The sequence below is a fragment of the Dasypus novemcinctus genome, chromosome 9, assembly GCF_030445035.2.
Source record: "Dasypus novemcinctus isolate mDasNov1 chromosome 9, mDasNov1.1.hap2, whole genome shotgun sequence".
Classification (NCBI taxonomy): Eukaryota; Metazoa; Chordata; class Mammalia; order Cingulata; family Dasypodidae; genus Dasypus; species Dasypus novemcinctus.
In genome coordinates, this window is record NC_080681.1 from 6494886 (window position 1) to 6511945 (window position 17060).

Consider the following 17060-nt stretch of genomic DNA (forward strand, 5'->3'; position numbering starts at 1 on the left):
TCCCCTACGTGGGGGACACCCCTGCGTGGCAGGGCACTCCTTGCGCGCATCAGCACTGCGCATGGGCCAGCTCCACACGGGTCAAGGAGGCCCAGGGTTTGAACCGCGGACCTCCCATGTGGTAGACGGGCGCCCTAACCACTGGGCCAAGTCCGCTTTCCGCTCACACCGCTTCTTGTCCTTTTTTGGCGGAAGGCTAGAAAGTAGGACTCCCCAGATGCTGTCCCTTGAGGTGCTGTCGCCCTCTCAGGAAGCACTAGCCTGCCCGGTCGCCATGTGCACAGCGACCGCCCCCGCCTCGGTGGGTCCCGAGGCTGCACAGGTGCCCCATCGTAGCCTCTAGGGCCGGACGGGCCAGGAGATGCAGTGGAGGGTGATCGTTCCTGACCGCTGATGCTTGCAGAGCACGCTGGCCGCGAGCCCTGGGCGAAGACAGCTGGCAGTCCTGTGTCTGGAGAAGGCTCCTCAGTGCAGGGCCAGTTTCTCATCTGGTGAATGGGCCTGCAATGAAACTGACCTTGTTTGGTGGTTGTGAGGATTAAATGAGATGATAGAGGTTAGGATAGTTTGGGACAGGGCCTGCTTTATGAAGTGCTAGTCATTACGATCATTTATATTTTCATTACAAAGCAACACGTTCTAGTTTATTTCATTTTTTAATGGGAAAACAGAGACTAGGAGGAGGAGAGGAAAATTCCCATATTGTTACCTCTCAGCAGTTCAGTCCAGTATCATTCATGTTTTGTTTGGTTATTTTTGTAGCTACAGTGTTGTTTTTCAAACAACTTTTTTTAAAGATTTATTTATTTCTCCCTCCTCCCTCCATTGTTTGCTCTCTGTGTCCATTTGCTGTGTGCTCTTCTGTATCCGCTTGTCTTCTTTTTCAGCAGCTTCAGGAACTGATCCTGGGACCTTCTGGAGTGGGAGAGAGGTGCTCAATCCCTTGCGCCACCTCAGCTCCCTGGTCTGCTGCATCTCTCATTGTCTCTCCTCTGTGTCTCTTTTTGTTGCCTCATCTTGCTGTGCCAGCTCTCCGTGTGGGCCAGCACTCCTGTGTGGGGCAGTACTCTGCACAGGCCAGCATGGGCCACTTGCCTCCACTAGGAGGCCCTGGGAATCAAACCCTGGACCTCTTACCTCCTATACGGTAGACAGGAGCCTAACTGCTGGAGCCACAGCCGCTTCCCTTAAACATAATTTTTACTGCGTCTGCGGTTTTGCTTTCTGCCCCTACAGATGAACATTATTAAAATATGTTCTTTTTAATGTTCCTGTACTTAAAATAGAGATTTTTTTTCCTGTGTTGAGACTGATAACTCACATGGATAGAAGAAACTTAAAATGTTAACAAGTTCATTTGATGACTTTCACAGTAGTGTTTGATCTCTAGAGTAACCTGTGACGGTGGTGTTTGGTGGGTTACGTTAGATAAAGACATTTACTGCAATTCCCGACAGCTCGGTGCCCAGTGAATGCTGATGATTGTTCAGGCCACAACTGGAAGGGGAGATTGGAGTGGGGAGGTAGGCCCTTTTGACTCTCTGACATGCTCGGCCGTGAATCTTGAGCATCTAAACTAGGTCCTATACCTGGGGATTTGGGTCCTGGAGCCCCGGTGTGTCCCTCAAGTGAATGAGAAATGGGCTTTTACAGGCCCAGCGGTGTCTCCTCGCTCTCTCCTGAATCATACTGCACCTAGCCAGGTTCATTCAGGATGGGAGCACAGAGGGAAAAGGGGTAGCATCCTTGGACTGTTACCTTGGAAAATTCATTAAGTGATTTCATGCGTTTCTTTTTGTGACACCCTGGGGACTGTTGGAACTAAACCTAAGAAGAGATAGCTTTGCCCACTGACCATTTATTCTCTGAAGCAGTGATTCTTACCCTTTCTTTAGGTTTTGTATCTTTTTGAGCAGGGTTCCTTAACCTTTTTTGCCCCACGGACCCCTTTGCCAGTCAGGTAAAAACCACAGACCCCTTACTAAGTCCACGCTATGCTGTGTATTATTTAATAAATACATCACATCTGCACCAACACGTCTCCACAGGAATAATGTGGTGTTTGTTTGTTTTTTTAATTTCAATTCAAGCTTACAGACCCCTTGTGAAGAACCCTGCCTTTGAGAATCTTTTTCCCAGACTAACACACATGTAGGCATACGACACAATGTTGCATTCAATCTTAGGACCCCGCAGGTATCTGTATTAGTTATCTATTGGTGCAAAACAAATTACCCCCAAATCTAGCAATTTAAATGAGCTCACACAGCTCTGTGGGTCATGGATTCAGGAGTGTCTTAAGGAGGTGACTCCTGGCTCCAGGGTCTCCCCGGAGGTGGCTGTCGAGATGCCAGCAAGGCTGAAGTCACCTGCAGCCTTGAGTGGGGCTGAGGTCTGCTTCCAAGGGGCTGCTTGATGTCCCCACGGTGCAGCGCTTGGCTGGCCTCAGAGCCTGTGACCCAAGACAGTAAGGCAGAAACCCCGATGTCCTTTTTCTGTCCTTGGAAGCCACACGCCATTTCTGCACTTCTGTCGATGACGCGGGTCAGTCCTGTGCAGTGTGGGAGGGGCCGCTCAGGGCAAGGCTTCCAGGGGCGGACGGCCCTGGGGCTCCCAGGCTCTGCTCCCCACGGATGGTCCGCGGATTAAGGCTAAGAATCCCTAATGTCAAGATTATTATTAAAAAGAGGGAAGCGGAGGTGGCTCAAGCCATCGGGCTTCCTCCTGCCACATGGGAGGACCTGGGTTCCATTCCCAGTGCGTCCTGGAGAAGGTCACCTGGCATGGCGGCAAGCTGATGCAACAAGATGACACAACGAAGAGACACAAAGAGGAAAGACAATGAGAGACACAACAGACCAGGGAGCAGAGGTGGCTCAGGTGAGGTTCCACATGGGAGGTCCCGGGTTTGGTTCCTGGTGCCTCCTAAAGAGAAGATGAGCAGATACAGAGAGCATACAGCAAGTAGACACAGGGAGCAGACAGCAACTGCAAATGACGAGGGGGCATTAAATAAAATCCTAAAAAAGTATTATTAAAATAGTATTTTATTAAATATTAAAATAGATACTTTATTTTATTATAAATATTAAATATTATTTTATATTTTATTATAATATTTATATTTTATATTTTATTATAATTAAAAAAATAAATATTAAAATAGATATTAAAATAGATAACTTTAGTTCATCCCTTCAGTAAATAGTTCTTCTCCTCCCACTACCAGTCAAACATTGTATTAATATTAAGTGCTAGATTGAATAAGATGCAGCAGCAGCCCTCACCTTGTGTGGAATATAAATACATTAATAAGTAATTGCAATATAATAAGAGAAGTGCACTCATAGCCCCGTGAACCGAGTGGGAAGATGGAGGAGGGAAATACTCCCCTTCCTTTGGAATGTGGGGGTTTGGGGGGCTCCTCATAGAAGTGGTGTTTAAAGTGGGGCATAGTCTATCATGTCTCGTGGGAGAAGGGAAAGGATTGCTTTTTGTGTCATAATTATGAATTGCTATGGCAGGAAAGGAGCGTGGATGGAGCAGCTGCGGGCTATTGAGAAGACTGCCGGGGGCAGGGGCTTTGCGGGCAGCGGGAGGGGGCGCGGAAGGCTGAAGCTGCTCGCCAGCTCGAGTTGCACGCGAGCTCGGGCCCTCTCCAGAGGGCCTGATGCAGATTGAAGGCGGCTCTTCTTAAACGGCTGCCAGGCTCCACCTGCATCCACATTACCCGTGAGTTCTGTGTCCCACCAAGACTTGCGAGAACGTCTCAAGTGTGGCTCGGGAATCCCTATTTCAAACAAGTTCCTCAAGCGATTTCTTCTGCCTGGTGAACTTTGAGATCCGCTGGACTAAGGCGTTAGGGAGGGGTTCAGATCTACCAGCACTTCTCAAACTGGTGCCAGGGCAAACGAATTTAAGGGATGTCAGCAGAAGCCTAGGGAAAAATTCACTGGCAGATAAATTTGTTTAAACCTTGAACAAAATCAAGAGGCTTCTTTTGAACCATTTGAGTTCTCAGAACCATAAAGGTACGGATTTGTTTCTGAAACAAATCTAGTGTAGAAACACTCTAGCAGGTGGAGACAGTGGCTGAAAGTATAGAGAGCATAGAGGGGGAAACCCTGCGGCTGGACCGGGCGCCAGCCCTCCTGTGGGCACGGCCTGCAGGAGAGGGCAGGCTGACCCCCATCCACGTGGTGGGAATGGTGTGGGCAGGATGTGTAGGAACTCCATTAGGGGAACAATCTTTGAAATGAACCGAGTCCTGGCTCAGACATTAGGGGATTTGGTTACTCAGTGACGGGCCTGTGGGGCAGGAGCCAGCCAAGTGCAGCCAGCGGCCAAATCCACCCAAGCACCTGTTTTTGTATGACCTGCAAGAGCTAAGACTGTTGTTAAATTTGTCAATGGTTGGGGGAAAAAATCCAAAGAAGACGAATACTTTGTTGTTAGCGGAAAGTTCTGGGCTCTGGGCTTTCAGGTTCTTGGCTTATGTGGCTTAAAGGAATTGAGGGACACACCATAGGGTGGGCAGGGGAGGAGAGAGTTTATCAAGAAACAAGAAAATGAGAAAAGTGCACGGTCCGAGGCCTGGACTGAGGGCGTGCTGCAAAATGAGGCTCCCGCCTGGGGCCCAGGTCAGGGCTTTTTAGCGTCTTCCCTCCTCCCCCTTCCTAATGCTGGGGAAGGGGCGCCCGCCGCTTGCTGCTGGCATTGGTTGCCCCACCTGTCAGTTTTCAGGGACCAGTGGGGAGGCCTTTTGAGGGATCCCGGACTTGCCCTTGACCCTGAACAGGATTATTCTTGTGACCAGGTGTCATGGCCACGTGGTCTGCTGGACGGCAGCCAGCTTCCCCCTTTCACTATGCTAACCTGCCTCATTGTGATGTGAAAATTCTATGAAATTCAAATTTTAGTATATTCCAAATTTGTGTATGTATTTATTTACGTATTGTCTCTGGCTGCTTTCACAATACCAAGGCAGGGTTGGGTAGTTGTAACATAAACGATATGGTCTGCAAAGCCTAAAATATTATTTGGTCCTTTACAGAAAAAATTTACCAAGCTCTGCTAAATAGTAAAAGATTTTGTATGTTCTAATGACATGAAATGATGTGCAAGATATATCAAGTGAAAAAAAATTACAAAACAGCGTGTATAGGAAAATCCTATTCCTGCCAATTAAACTAAAAAGATACCTTTGCCTAGGAAGAGAGACTGGAGAGATACAAAAATATTGATAGTTATCTTTAGATGATGGAATTGTAGCTGGTATTTATTTTATATTGCCTTTCTGAAGTCTATTACTTTTTTACAGTGAAGATATTTTTATTTTTGAGGTACCGGTGAATGAACCTGGGACCTCTTTGTAGGAAACCTGCACTCAACCACTGAGCCACATGGGCTTCCCTGAGTTGGTTTTCTAATTCATTTTACTTGTTTTGGTTTTTTCAGGAGGCACTGTGACCTGAATCTGAGACCTCCCAGTGGGACGTGGGTGCTCAACCACTTGAACCACATTTGTTCCCAAGATGTATCGTTTTTTATTATTTTTCTTTCTAATTATAAAACTAGTACATTGCAGACAACTGTGAGAGAGTAAAATGTAAAGAAAAAAAATAAATGACCCGTAATCCCATCACCCAATATTTCTTTTTAGTTATTTTTCAGGACTATACACTGGTATGTCATATTATTTATCCAGTTATACAAAACTTTAAATCTCTTGCTTTTAAGTTATAGAAGTGGTATTTGCTCATGTCAGAATAATTCAAAGAGCATAAGAAGGTCTAAAATAAAAGAAGCTATTTAAAAGAAAAAAATGCTTTATTTTTGCCAGGGAGGAACCTGTTCTTGGCTGTGAAGGAGGATGGGAGGGTCCGGGGGCTCAGAGGAAGCCTTGGTGGGGGTCGGGGATGTGATGGGAGGCAGCAGTGACTCCGAGGAGGGGGTGTATCAGGGCGGGGGTGGGAGTTTAACTCCTGAGAAGAAAAAAGTTCATTTTCACTTCTCTGTTGAGCTCCACTTCCTACGAGCAGCATTATTTTCAGTGGTCACAGGCCCTGGGGGGGGGGTGAAAATTAATTAAGGAGATATTTAATTAACAGGTCTCAGGTGACTGCGTGGGGTTCAAGCACAATGTGGTATTTGTATATTTGTCAGAGCCGTGTTTAACCCTCTCCAGGCTTGGACGTGGTTTTTTTTTTTTTTGACCTGGGTGCCCTGGCTCTTTCAGGCCACTTGACACTGTTTGTCTTTCCAGGGCGGGTAATGTTTATCATTGGCTGATCAAGTGCTTTTGTCAGGTCTGGAATAGAAAACACTCTTGTTAATAAGCTCTTTATTGCATCGAGACAGCCGGTAGCTGATGGTTCTCACCTGCTTTCTTAGCTCACAAGTAGATGAGGGGAGAATGACACTTCCTGAGCCAATCAGTGCAGAAGGGCGGGGCTTGAAGCTCCTGAGCAGGTTCAGTTAGGAGATATTGAATTTGGGGACCTGCCTGGCACCGCTTAGACCCCTTAAAGCATTTCATGACACATCAGACTCACCTGGGGAGCTTTCAGAACTTTTTTTTTTTTAAGATTTATTTTATTTATTTACCCCCCTCGTTGTTTTGAGGTCGCTATCTCTTCTTGGTGTCCATTTACTGGGTGCTCTCTCTGTGCTCATCTTCTCTTTAGGAAGCACTGGGAACCAAACCTGGGACCTCCCATGTGGAGGAGAGGCACTCAATCCCCTGAGCCACCTCAGCTCCCTGCTTCGTAGTGTCTCTCACTGTCTTTCCTCTTTGTGTCTCTTGTTGTGTCATCTTGTTACATCAGCTTGCTGCACTTGCCCACCCACACTAGCTGCCTTCTCCAGGAGGTACCGGGAACTGAACCCGGGACCTCCCATGTGGTAGGCAGGAACCCAATCGCTTGAGCCACATCGCGCTTCCCGCTTTTAAAGCTCTTAATGCCCAGGCTGCACGCCAGACCAATTACGCTGGGTGGGCACTATTGTTTTTGTTTTGTTTTGTTTTGTTGTTTCTTTTTTAGGTACTGGGGCTGGAGATTGAACCCGTGACCTCCCATGTGGGAGGCAGCCGCTCAGCCGCTCGAGCCACATCCGCCCCACTGTTGTTTTTTAAAGTTCCCCAGGTAACTCCCATGTGCGCCCACGGCTGAGAAGTAGTGGCTTGAGAAGGATGCCGGCTGCCCTGCCTTGCCCCCAGCCTTTGAGCCGGTAGGGAGTGCTTGTTGCTTTTCTGGTCTAGAGCATTGAAATGTAAAGGAGACCTACATTTTGTCAATTTCATTAAACTGTCTTCACACTTTTATGCTTTTCAGGAATCCTGCAAACATTAGATTCAGATGTCACTATACGTGTAAATATATTTAAGCTGTCACAAAGAGCACACCATCAAATGTTACACACCAAATTTCAATATACCAACAATTTACTAAGGCATCTTCTCACTGATTGTTAAGTATAGCCAATGTCCCCAAGCACCAGGGTGTGTAAAATAAATTCACATTCCACCCTGCTCTCTGAGGCCTGTCTCCCCCCACCCCCCATTTTTCCCATGTCCATGCTTCCATTGTGGGCTGGCCTCTATTTCTGGACTTTATTTTGCTGAAGTCAGGATGGACTTCTGTTTTTAGGAGAAAAGGTTCTGCATAATAGAAGCTTGTAACTGCAGGCTTCCGTGCAGAGGCCCTTTTGAGGCCTGTCAGTCTTGCAGGTCAGATCCGTTGGCTTCGAGGCCCACTGTCACCCGGTTGATCCACCCTGGGGGATCCACTTGAGATACTTCCCTTTTCGGGTGAAGTGGGGGCTTTCAGGGGGTGGGATACAGCTGTGGGTAGAGATGGTGCCATCCTCATTGAAATGTCCTTGAGTCGTCCTTGGCCACATCCTGTCCTCTGTGGGTCCAGAGCCACAGAAAGCTCCAGCCAGAAGAGGTTTTTCAGTCAGCAGCTTCCCTTACTCAGTGCCAGCTGTGGACAAGGCCAGCACCAAGGGGCTTCACGGCTGGGACCTCATTCAAGCCTTCCAGAGACTCTAGGAGGCTTATATCGCTACCCCCACCCTACAGATAAGGAAACCGAGCCTCCGTGGGTATTAGCTTGTCCCCCAAATGACCAGGCCGGAATTGGGGTGCATGCCAGTCTGCTCCAGAGGCTGCGTTCTTAACTGCTAGAATACGTGTCCTGCCTAGAAGTCACCTGACAGAGGGGGAGATCAAGGCCAAGAGAGGGAAAACAGCTTGTCAAGACAGCACGGCCGTTTCCAAGGACCGGCAGAGCTGTGCCGAGAGCTCACCTGCCAGGCCAGCTGCCGCCGAGGGCGCAGAGGAGAGCCACCCCTCCGAGCGGCTGAGGCCCACTGGGTGTGCTGGCGTGGGTGAGACATTACCCTCACTGCGTCTCCCCAGTTAGGTCCCACCCGCCGCGTCAGTCTGCAGGGGAGTTCACGGCCAGGGAGGAGCGAGCCCTGGAGACCACACCCCAGTCACCTGGCAGTAGCCAAAACCAGGGCCAGGACCCCAACGGCAGCTTGGCAGCCCAAGTCCGGGCTTACGCCGCCCTGTCCGTGGCCACTCCGATGTCAGCCGTGGGAATCTGGGCAGGAACGGGCTTCAGCCCAGGACGTGCGTCTGTGAGTGCTCAGCTGCCAGCGGCAGCAACCTGCAGGAGCCTCGCTTCCACTCGTGGGGAGGGGGAACCCAGGAATGCTTCTTGGGACGGGCTGTGCGTGAGGTGGGGGGGGCTGCATTATAAAATGAAGGGCACAAGAAGACAGAAAGAAACCAACAACAACAAAAAGCAAAAAAAAAAAAAAAAGATGCCAAAAAGGGCCCCGAGCCTCTCCACCCCAACCCCACGCCCTTTGAGAAAGGAAGAAGCATTTAATTTCTGCCAGGTTGGGAGACGGTTTCTTTTGTTTTCATGTGAATTTGTGCCAAGGATTTAACATTTCCTGTTCATTTTACTAAAAACTTGATAAACAGCATTAATACATAGATAGTAGACTGTCTCATAAATAGCAGAGGGACTAAATATTTTCCCAAGGGCCGGCCATCGACTAAGTAACAAAAACTCATCCTTGCTCTGTCAGATTCCGACGTATGGAATTAGGGACAAGGCTTCACCACCGAGTTTTTAAGTGACATTTACAAATCACAGAGCGCCGCCGAAAGGGCCAGGAAGCTATTTATGGTATGGTCATGCCACACACGCGGGGAGCTCTGGGAAGAGGGTTGCCTCTTGCGTTCTGGTTGGAGACGTAATCGAGCGTCTTGTGTGTCTCCGTCCCCCAGGTGTGGTGCCAGCACAGCGGCAGGTGTCGGTCCAGGAGGGGCCCCTGTACCGCACAGAGGGCTCGCACATCACCATCTGGTGCAACGTGAGTGGCTACCAGGGGCCTGCCGAGCAGCACTTCCAGTGGTCCATCTACCTGCCGTCCGCCCCTGAGCGCGAGGTACAGATCGTCAGCACCGTCGACTCCTCCTTCCCGTACGCCATCTACACCCAGCGCGTCCGCAGCGGCAAGATCTACGTGGAGAGAGTCCAGGGGAACTCGGTCTTACTGCACATCACAGATCTCCAGGCCCGGGACGCGGGCGAGTACGAGTGCCACACGCCCAACACCGACGAGCGCTATTTTGGGAGTTACAGCGCCAAGATGAACCTAGTGGGTAAGGAGATGTCGTTTTCACGTAGCCAGTGCCTGCCTCGATATGGTTTAAGCCATGCATTTGCTTTTCTTTTTTTTAAGATTTCTTTATTTTCCCCTACCCCCCCCCCCCCCCCCCCCGTTGTTTGCACTTGCTGTCTATTCGTTGTGTGCTTTCTGTGTCTGCTCATCTTCTTTTTGTAGGAGATGCTGGGAACTGAACCCGGGACTCTCACATTGGAGGGAGGTCCCCAATTGCTTGAGCCACCTTCACTCCCTGCTTGTTGGGTCTCTCATTGTGTTTCCACATTGTTTCAGCTCGTTGTGTCAGCTCGCCATGCCAGCCTGTTGGGTCAGCTCGCTGTCTTACTTGTCTTCTTTAGAAGGCACTGGGAACTGAACCCCGGACCTCCCATGTAGTAGGCGGGTGTCCAGCTGCTTGAGCCATGTCTGCTTCCCATGCATTTGCTTTCAAAAAATAAACAAAAACTTCTCCAGATGTTTTAGAGGTCAGCATAAAGTGAAAAAGATTTCATGTTAACTTGTAAATAAAATGACCTAATTCAGATGTTAAAGGTTTTAGAGAAGGTCAGTCTTCCAGCTGGTGAAAGGGATGTGACAGTGCAAGGCCAGGACATTTGTGACAGAGGATGTGAATAAACGATGAAAAGGTGAAGTGTATGACAGCAACTGGCAGGAAGATGACGGGCTTTCAACAGGCTCTGGCACGAACGGGGCACTGCCACATCCGGAAGCATAAGGTGGTTGCAGGCCTTGCTTGACCTTGAGTGCCCTTGGAGGGCCTTTGGCTCCATGTGAAAGGAATTGGGAACCCCCTGCTTGCCTTGGCCACAACCCTTTCTCAAGGAAGCGGGGAGCACCAGGGAAAGGCAGCTTGCAGCTCTCCGTGTGGAGGACACGGGCACACCAAGGTGCTTCCAAGGGGAAAGGGTTAAAGTATAAAGGCTGCTTATTTTTCCACCCCCCTCTTAATCAGGGGATCTTGGTGGTTCTTTTAACACAAGTGCTGTCCTTTGTTTACTTTCTGTTCTCCCACAAGTCTGCATCCCAATAGGTGGCCTTTGAGATGCAGGTATTTCCCCCAGTCCTGAGAGGAGTACAATGAGAAAACACACCCTAGTTGCAACAGAGTTGCCCTCATCAGTCAGAGAGGTATTGGGGTCTTACCTCCTGGAAGATGTGAGGATCAGAAGAAAATTCTGAGTGAGAGACCATAGGGGAAATTGCATCAGTCGCCTGAACCATCTCCATGCCGCGGCTCCCCTCCACTGTGACAGCTTTGACAGATGAAGTATATGAAAATTAAATGTATTTTAAAATCAGGGATGATGATTCTTTTCTCTAGAAAAATGGGTTTTTAAAAATAGCTTTCCTAGAGCGCTGCATTGCTGAAGTTAGTTGGGGAATGGGGAAAGGAGAGGGGGTGGCAGAAAGAGAGGAAATGAAGATGTATAGATAGTAAAGCTAAATGTTCCAGGAGCCGTTTCCATTTGAAGAGCCATCAGATGTGAAGCCAGAGAACCTCGAAGCAATACCAAAATCAACAGCAAAATCTTATCGGACCTGAAAAATAAAAATTTTCTTCTGACACAGTTTTTTTCAGGGAGTTCTTTTGTTATGTAAAATAAGACACAACTCATTTTATCTGAGTGCGATTAAAATTCGACAGGGAGTGGATGTAGCTCAAGTGGTTGAGCACCAGCTTCCCATGTAAGAGGTCCCAGGTTCAATCCCTGGTACCTCCTGAAAACAAAAAACAAACAAACAAAAATCCAGCTCTCGGGAAGCGAGAACAGACACAGAAGAATGCACAGCGAATGGACACAGAGAGCAGACAGCAAGCAAAAAGCCACAAAACGGGGGATTTTTTAAAAAAAAAACTGCTTTTATTGGAGAGCTCAGTGGTTGAGCACCTGCTTCCCATGTACCACATCCTGAGTTCAATCCCCGGTACCTCCTGTAACAAACAAACAAAAAACCCAAACAGGTAAGTGCCAAAAAATGCATCCCAAATTCAAACAGAAAGTTCTTTCAGTGTATGTACCATTTGGGGTTACCTGTGACTACATCAAAGGCTGACTCTGTTCGGTCACAGAAATAGCCATCCCAGTGTGGAGACGGAGCTCAACACTTTAAAAAAAAAAAAAGACTATTTTTAAAGATACTTAGATTATATATATGTTACATAAAAAAAATAGGGGATTCCCGTATGCCCCGCTCCCTCCCCTCCCGCATCTCCCCACATTAGCAACATCCCTCATTAGTGGGGGGCATTTGTTACAATTGATGAACACATTTTGGAGCATTGCCACTAAACGTGGATTATAGTTTACATTGTAGTTTACACTCTCTCCCACACCATTTTGTAGGTTATGGCAAAATATATAATAGCCCGTATCCGTCATTGCAACGTCTTGCAGGACAATTCCAGTGTCCCCAAAATGCCCCCCTATTACACTATTTCCCCCTCCTTCCCCTCAGCACCCCCGGTGGCCACAGCCTCCACATCACTGATAAAAGTTCTTCCACTGCTAGGATCACGGCGAGTCTGTGGTGGAATACCAGTCCGTCTTCTTAGCCCTTCCTTCATTCCCCAGTCCTGAGGCTCCCGGGATGGCGGCGCCCCGTCCTCTGACTGCGGGGGGGCAGCCCCTCTTAGCTGTCTAAGGCTCTGTGGCTTTGTGACCGCATTCTCGGACCTCTCTGTCTTGCAGTGATCCCTGACTCCCTGCAGACCACCGCCACGCCCCAGACTTTGCACAAAGTGGAGCAGGACCCTCTGGAGCTCAGCTGCGAGGTGGCCACGGAGACGCTCCAGCACAGCCACCTGTCCGTGGCCTGGCTCCGGCAGAAAGGCGGCGAGCCACCCGTGGAGGTCATTTCCCTGAGCCGGGACTTCGTGCTCCAGTCCAGCAGCGAGTACACCCAGAGGCAGAGCCTCGGGGAGGTGCGGCTGGACAGGCTGGGGCGGCCCACCTTCCGCCTCACCGTCTTCCACCTGCAGCCCTCCGACCAGGGCGAGTTCTACTGCGAGGCGGCCGAGTGGATCCAGGACCCCGACGGGTCGTGGTACGCCATGACCCGCAGGCGCTCCCCGGGGGCCGTGGTCAACGTCCAGCCCACCGGTCAGTCTCTCTGAGCCCCACAGGAGGGCGTGGGGGCTTCTTCTTTGGTGACTTCTGAAAACACAGCGGGTTTTTAGGTGAAGTGAAATGCATACCTGCTCCGGGATCAGAGAAGGCAGAGGACCTGCTGGGCAGGGCTGAATTCCCCCTTCCAGCATGTTTTCCTAGACCTGCACGGTGTTTTAAAACTTCTCGTGGGGGGTGCAGATGTAGCTCAGTGGTTGAGCACCGGCTTCCCATGTACGAGGTCCTGAGTTCAATCTCCGGTACCTCCTAAAAACAAAGAAATGAAAAAACGAACTCTCACTGGGGAGCAGATATAGCTCAGTGGTTGAGCGCCTGCTCAAGACTCCTTGAATTGGTTAAGCACTTTTTTAAAATCTGGAGATTTTACATCTCTGTTGGATGACTCCAGATTCCCATTATCTCTTGTAACCACAGCGGCTGCCCCTCTGAAGGGGTGTCATTCTTCAGGTACCAGTCCTGTTTCATATGTGGGAGTCCCTTGAGACTGAGTCCTCCATCATAAGCACAAAGTTTTGAACTAGATACATTTTTGCTTAAATTTTTATCATATATATTACTCATACTTTTTTTGTGGTGCTCTGTAATTTCCAGAATGCTTTTTTCATGTGTGACTTCCCCAGTCCCCTCAGAAGTTCTGTGAGGTCACTAGGTGGTCGTATTCCCATTTTACAGGTGAGGTGGCCGAGGACAAGTGCCTTCACAAGGGGCCCCGGGAGGAAGCACAGGGCGTTTTGATGAGGCTCACTCAGAGGGGACCAGGCTTCACCGTAAACGTTTTCTCAAGTGAAAGACCTGGAGAGGAAGTTCCCTGAGGAGCCCGAGGGAATTGTGTTGAGCGAGAGCAGAGGGCTGGTGACCCCGGGAGCCGAATCCTCCCTGATTCCCAGGATCGCAGACCCCTGTCTCCAGGCTCCTGAGTCCAGCCAAGCGCAGAGTCGTAGCTGCTAGCCGGCCGCCCCTGCTGGGCTGGGGAGCAGGTTTCTCACCCGCTTGTCCTCTTGTTTTGGGTGGAGCGCGGTGGTTTGTGTTGGTGCCATCGTCGAGGGGCAGTAGGTGGCCCGAGAGCCGTGGCTGTGTGGGTGTTGCCTCTGCTGAGTGGCGCTGTGGTCTGTGGGAGGCGAGGTACAGGCGGGCCCCCCTCCTCAGGACTTGTCCCATCTGCTGCAGTCGGCTTGGTCTCTCCATCGGTCTTCTGCCACATGCTCTTTGGCAATTCTAGAGCAGTGCTTTGGACCCACCTGACACTGCAGGTCCCTGGACCTCTTCGTAGAGGTCCTGAATTAGAGGCTGTTGGGGGGGACCTGGAAGGCTGGAATCACAGGCGCCTTCCCAGATGCTGCTTATTCTTCCTCTGTCGTGTCAGGCGTGGCTCTAGAGGGAACAGGGCAGGTGGGATCCTCTGGGCAGCTAATGGATGAGAAAGACCAGCTCTTGGAGGGTACCGCTTCATCTGCTCTGTGGGACCCAGAGTTTCTGGATCTTCTCATCCTAGGACATCTACGGAAGGGGATTTATTTCATATTTATCTTTTTTTCCTTCCCGGATGGTTTTAAGATAAGCTTTAAGTGTCTGGTTCAAATATTGAGTCCTGATACTTTTAAATTAGTTCCATCAGTTAATCATCTTTATATTTATTTATTTAACTCGATGATTCCATTTTTTAAATGAAGTTCAAGAACAGGCAAAAAGCACTCATCAGTGATCAGAAAAACTTTTTTTGGTGGTTTTTTTGTTGTTGTTTTTTAAGATTCTGCTTTATTAGTCTTCTTTTTTTAAAATCTTACCAATTTGGAATTGGGGCTTTTAGAATTTGCCATGCAAGTATATATATCTGTTTTACGTTCCTGGGATGCATAAGCAAATACCAGGCAATGGCATGGCTTAAACGATGGGAATTTATTAGTTGTGATTTTGAGGCTAAAAGAAAGTGCGAATCAGGGTGTTGCCAAGGCGGTGCTTTCTCCCCGAGGACAGTGGCGTTCTGCGCTGGCTGCCGCTCCCGGCCTACGCGCATCTGTGTGGCAGTGGGCGGGCGGCCTCTCCTGGCCTCTCCTTCCTCTTCCAAGTGCCCTTGAGTTCAGGCTCCTACCTCCTGTGACTTTCTCCTCCGACTTCCATTCCTCTCGTAAAGGACTCCAGTAACACGATGAAGACCCATCCCGGCGGAGCTGGGCCCCACCGAGGTCGCCTCGTCAATAGGCCCTACTTCCAGTGGGTCCACACCAGGAATGGCTTGACTTGAAGGACATGTTTTTCTGGGGTACCGACCGCTTCAAGCCAGCGCAGTGCCCATACTAAGCCAGCGAGGCGTTCTGGGGAAGCTAAAAAAAATGATTCTTAGGTTGGTGATGTCACTGCGTGCTCCTTGCTGTTTGTTCAGGGCCTGTGGTTACATCCTGACTTTGCCCTTCAATTAGTTCATTTCCGTAAACACTTAGTGGGTCTCTTCCACACGGCAGGGGTAGTGACAAGCACAGGAGTCAGTGATGGATGACACTGGATCCGTCCTTTTAGGGAACCTGCAGACATGAAAACCAGTGGCTAATGGAGAGTGCTGAGTGCTCCGAGGGCATCGTGTGCAAAGTGCTCTGGAACACAGTAAAGAGGAAGCGCTCTTGCAACAGTCAGCCTTCCGTAGATGGGATAGTTGTTCAGGGAAGATAAATGACGAAATGCAGAGCCCTGCTTGACAGCCTCTCCTTCCCCGGGCAGCACTGGTTGTCTTTTGCTTTTGTAGATTTAGTCACGGAATCATCTTCCGAAGCCCAGGGCATGAATCACCCCATGTGTCCCTGGACGTAAGGGTCTGGACCTTGGTTAGTGGCTGAACTTGGGAATGATGCAAGGCCCAGGAAAAGCCTGTGATGTAAAAAGAGCAAAGTACCCAGAAGAACAACAGAAGCTCCCCTAAGAATTGGTGTGAGGGGCAGGCCCAGTGAGAGAGAGAGAGGGAGAAGCAGAGCAGTCAGGAGAGCAAGAGGAGAGCCAGGGAGGAGAGTGGCTCCGGAGGCTGAGGCCTGGTGGCCGAGGCTGGAGAACAGCCTTTGGTGGTAACGATGGGGTGGAAGGAGGGTCCTGGTGACGTACGCCCGTTCGGTGAAGCGTGAGAGAAGACCAGAAGCCAGATTTCAGTGAGCTGAAGAGTACAGGGTAAGGGAACAAGCATAAATCAATTTCTAGAAGTTTAATTGATTGGGCATAACCGTGGGCAAATTGCTATGCAGGGAAGGGAGTGGTACGCAGCAATTCTTATGTCTTCAACCCGGGGACGTGAAGGCTCACCGAGCAGGGGGGCCCTGGGATGTGAGTCTTGGGCTGCCCAAAGAAGCAAATCATGGCCAGCCCTGAAGGAATGGAAAGGTCCCAGGCTTAAGGTACTTGCGTGGAAGGGGTCTTTTTCTGTTACTGACCTGGACTATGAATCACTCTAATTTGGCTAGAGAGCCAGTATTGGGGAGATGAGATGACACTGTCCCTGTGGGTGTGTCCCAGGCAGTCGGGCAACGTTAAACTGCTTCTTTCAATACATGTCTCTTAGGACTGGTCTCTTAAGAAGGGGAAGCAGAGGCAGCAGCTGCACGTTAGAGGTGAGCCCCTGGAGGCATTACCTAGAGGTTGTTCCATCCATAAGTTTGGGTAATGAAGGGAGGAGTTAGGAGGAAAAGGATGTTTGAAGCCATGCTGGAGGGGAAGAGATTGAGTGCCAGAAGAACGGGCAGATATAAAGCCATGCTTGGGCTAGAAAAGGAGAGACCTGAAGCAGCTTACTCATGATTCCTGTCTTTTGTCAGCAAAATAAGATTCTCAATTGTCTGAAGAGTGCATGGGACGGGGGAATAAAAATTGGGCAGTGGTCTTGAAGATAGTGGTAAAGGTGTGGAAAGACCAGGATAAGGAAGGTTGGAACTAATCAATCCATAAGGAATTCAGTGGAATGGGATTTCCCCCGCTTTAGAGGAATTTAGAGTTCTCCCTGGAAGGAGGAGGCATGTGGGCAGTGGACCCAGCCATAGCTGCTGCTCCCCACCCTGCAGGTTCTGTTTCCCAGGACAGAAAGTCTCCTCCAACTCTCTCTGTCTCACACCCCACTTGGGGCGTGGGCGTCTGTGAGGTACGAGAGCTCTCCGGTGACGTTGGCAGTCACTGCGCAGCCTTGGGCGGTGTGCCGTGTCGCTCTTGGTGGCCGTGGGCCTGGCTGGCTCTCCACCCCCTCCTGCCTGGCTC

At 49.7% G+C, this 17060-nt stretch overlaps 1 protein-coding gene across 4 annotated transcripts in view; it reads left to right on the forward strand.

Annotated features, from left to right (window-relative positions):
* Positions 1–17060, forward strand: part of IGSF3 (immunoglobulin superfamily member 3) — a 106497-nt gene that overhangs the window by 53409 nt on the left and 36028 nt on the right. For 3 of the 4 annotated variants that reach the window (XM_058302985.2, XM_058302986.2, XM_058302987.2), the window contains exons 3-4: positions 9308–9685; positions 12399–12809. In XM_058302985.2, coding sequence (XP_058158968.1) covers positions 9308–9685; positions 12399–12809 — 789 coding nt within the window. Of the gene's footprint in view, positions 1–7124; positions 7231–9307; positions 9686–12398; positions 12810–17060 lie in introns of those variants that run through there. The other variant, XM_058302988.2, reaches the window with a different exon arrangement.